Here is a 3,231-nt window from a genome sequence, read left to right on the forward strand (position 1 = left end):
AGTTCATAGTACCTTTTCTCTTGGCTGCAATTGCTCTCGCTTCTTAGCTTGTGTCTCTTTATTTTTATGGCCTCACTTGGAAGATATTTGTTGTGCTTCAGAGCTAAAATCTATCTGCGTACTACACACAGAGACAGAAACATATATATATATATTCTGGATAGTGAGCTTTGGTTCCTATATAGAAGCCATATATGCTAATGAATAATGCAATATGTTGTTTCAGATTGGGAAGGTATGTGGTGAGAAGTGGAAGACGATAACATACGAGGTTTGCATATTGTAGTCTTGAACGGCTCTCTTTATTCCCTGTTGCTACTTTCAGTTCGCTTGCAGCATGAAATTGTAGCATGCTCCGTAACTAAATATAATCTGTCTGTTTTCATGATGTTCCAAAATGATTTGCAGTATCTGTTATGAACTTATGATAACTTGGAAATATGCTACTACAATTTAATGGTGGAAACAAGTTAATTTGCAGGAAATTAATTGGTGAAGATGAAGAAACCCAAAATTGATTCCGAGTATGATGACTAAATCGAAACCTGAGCGTTCTGGTACCAGGAAATGCATAGATGTAGTTGTTTATGAATTAGTAGTTGCAAATATTCAAGAATTTGCCTTCAAGTCTTTTACTCAAAATTCAATATCCGTGTGTTATACAGGAACAGCAGGCCTGAGGGAGATGAGTGCTTTCTTAATTCTCTCAAAAGCAGCTTGTAAAGTGGTGAGTGATGCTGCATACGATATCCGTATGCAGCTATCGTCACCGAATGCAATTCCGGGGACTAGTGCAACCTGAGCCTTCTCCAGGATGTATCGACAAAGCGACTCCGAATTCTCAATTTTACCAAAATCTTCGGCTTCAATTCCATAGTAAGAACTGAAATCGATGAATAGATAGAAAGCTCCCTGCGGTTCCGATACCGTAATGCCTTGCAGTTCATTGAAGCTTTTAACCAAGAAATCTCGCCGTTCCCGAAATGCTTTCACCATGACAGAAACCACTTCCCCACCGGCATAGCCCAAGCCTAGTGCAGCAACCCCTGCTTTTTGAGCAATACTGCTAGCACCTGAAGTGATGTGACTCTGGAGTTTATTAATTGCTTCAACAAAGTGCTTAGGTCCCGCAATGTATCCGAGCCGCCAACCGGTCATTGCAAAAGTCTTGGAAAAGCCGTTGACGGTTAGAGTCCGATCCCACATGCCTGGCAATGATGCGAAGCTCGTGTGAGTTGCTGGTGAATATATTATATGCTCGTAAATTTCATCGGATAGCACCAGCAGCTTGGGATGCTTTGCTACGATTTCGGCAATTCTTTCGAGCAGTGGTTTAGGATAAACGGATCCAGTTGGGTTTGATGGAGTGCATAGAATCAACAGCCTCGAGTTTTCAGTAATTTTAGAGTCGAGGAGCTCCGGATCCAACAGGAAATTTTCAGCAGACAGTGTTGGAAGAATAACAGGTCTTGCATCGGCCAGCTTCGCCATGTCTAGGTAACTCCACCAATATGGACAAGGAATTAACACCTAAAATAAATTATGTGCTCAAAATCAGGTTATTAACGAAACCTAAAGTTTCTGAACTCATAATATATTAGATGCATAATTTTCTTTATCAAAGTAGATGTTTAATTCCTTTTTATGTTGTCATTTTACTGTTCAATCATCATATGTTTAAAATTTTGTTATACAAGGAAAACTTGACATGTGATATAAATTTTAATTGCTTTTATTAAAATAATAAAAAAAATTCTTAGGATAAAGTATATAAACGATTCTCGAATTATATGATATTGTTTTGTTTAGTCTATTGACTATTAAAAGTTATAAAATATTCCCTTAACTATAGGTGATGCTTAGTTGAGTCCCACAACTATTAAAAGTTACAAAATTATCATTTGATTATTCATATGTTTCAAACTCGTTTTTTTTTGCTAAAAGATGGTAATTGTTTGAGGTGGACGTTAACTTGTTGACTATGATATGAAAAAATATGATATCAAATACAATATAATTAATAATAATTATTCATATCTTAGATAACAAGTTAATATTCAGCTCAGACAATCGTCAAATTTTTAACAAAAAAAGATGAGTTTTGAACATATAATTAAACAAATGACATTTTATAACTTTTAATATTCGAGAGATTTAACAAAACAACGTCCTATAAATAGGGAACTATTTTATAACTTTAAACAGTCGAATGCCTCAACAAAATAATACATTATAGTTATCTAAGACATAAATTAAATATATTGGAACACTTGGACTTCTAATAAATCTATTAAAAATACAAATGAAATTAAAAAAAAATAAACGCAATAATAAGAATTGTAAATAATTTAAAGACGATACAAATTCTTGAACATAAACCATAAAATATATATGAAACGTATTAAAAAATCGAAGAAGAAGATTACCTCATCACCAGGAGAACAAACTGCAAGAAGTGCTTGAAGAATACACTGCTTAGCACCATTGCTGACCACAATCTCATCATGTGTATAACAGATCCCATTCTCCTCTTTCAGCTTATTACAAATCGCTGTACGAAGTTGCAAAGTACCTCCACTGAGAGTGTACCTGGTGTGATCTTCACGAATGGCATTTATCCCGGCCTCGGCTACCATGATCGGTGTATTGAAATCGGGCTCTCCCTTAATCAATCGAATAACAGGCAAACCAGCTTGTTCAAGACCAATTGTATGAGCAGCTATAGACGTCACAATTGAAGGCTTCACAGAGTTGACTCGGGGGCTCAAAGAGATATCAACTGGTTTCACTCGGTTCGACATTGCAATTGCTCTAGATGATTTGTTTGGTTCAAGATGGGATATGGGAAAAGCCAACGTGAGAGATCTGGGAACTTTTAAATGCATTTATATTCATTTTTTTCATTGTGCATGTGAAGGACGAACATTTTGTCGGCTTTTGAGTTTGACCAACAAACCCTAAAGTTCAAATCATGGTACGAGGGCTGTAAATTATCAGACAGTTTGCCCGTTGTTACACTTGGACTACATTCACAACGGAACTTGGATAAAATCATGGATCTAATTACTTAGGTTTAAAATTGACAGGGACTTATATAGGAGTTAAATTAAGAAAGGAGATAGGATTTAATTTGATTAATCTTAAAATTATATGAACCATAAAATAGTTAAACCAAGAAAGTTGGGGCATGGCTTAGTTTGACTATTCTAAAAATCGATACAACCTAAACCT

At 35.6% G+C, this 3,231-nt stretch overlaps 1 protein-coding gene across 1 annotated transcript; it reads right to left on the reverse strand.

Moving 5' to 3' along the window:
- Positions 1-657: 657 nt before the first annotated feature.
- LOC120169913 (bifunctional aspartate aminotransferase and glutamate/aspartate-prephenate aminotransferase-like) lies at positions 658-2,801 on the reverse strand. The gene is made up of 2 exons (XM_039177972.1): positions 2,427-2,801; positions 658-1,530 (listed from the first exon to the last, which is right to left on the reverse strand). The coding sequence occupies exons 1-2, from the start codon at positions 2,799-2,801 to the stop codon at positions 658-660; spliced, it is 1,248 nt and encodes a 415-aa protein (XP_039033903.1).
- Between the last annotated feature and the right edge of the window lie 430 nt (positions 2,802-3,231).

The sequence above is a fragment of the Hibiscus syriacus genome, unplaced genomic scaffold (assembly GCF_006381635.1).
Source record: "Hibiscus syriacus cultivar Baekdansim isolate YM2019G1 unplaced genomic scaffold, ASM638163v2 tig00111769_pilon, whole genome shotgun sequence".
Taxonomy (NCBI): domain Eukaryota; kingdom Viridiplantae; phylum Streptophyta; class Magnoliopsida; order Malvales; family Malvaceae; genus Hibiscus; species Hibiscus syriacus.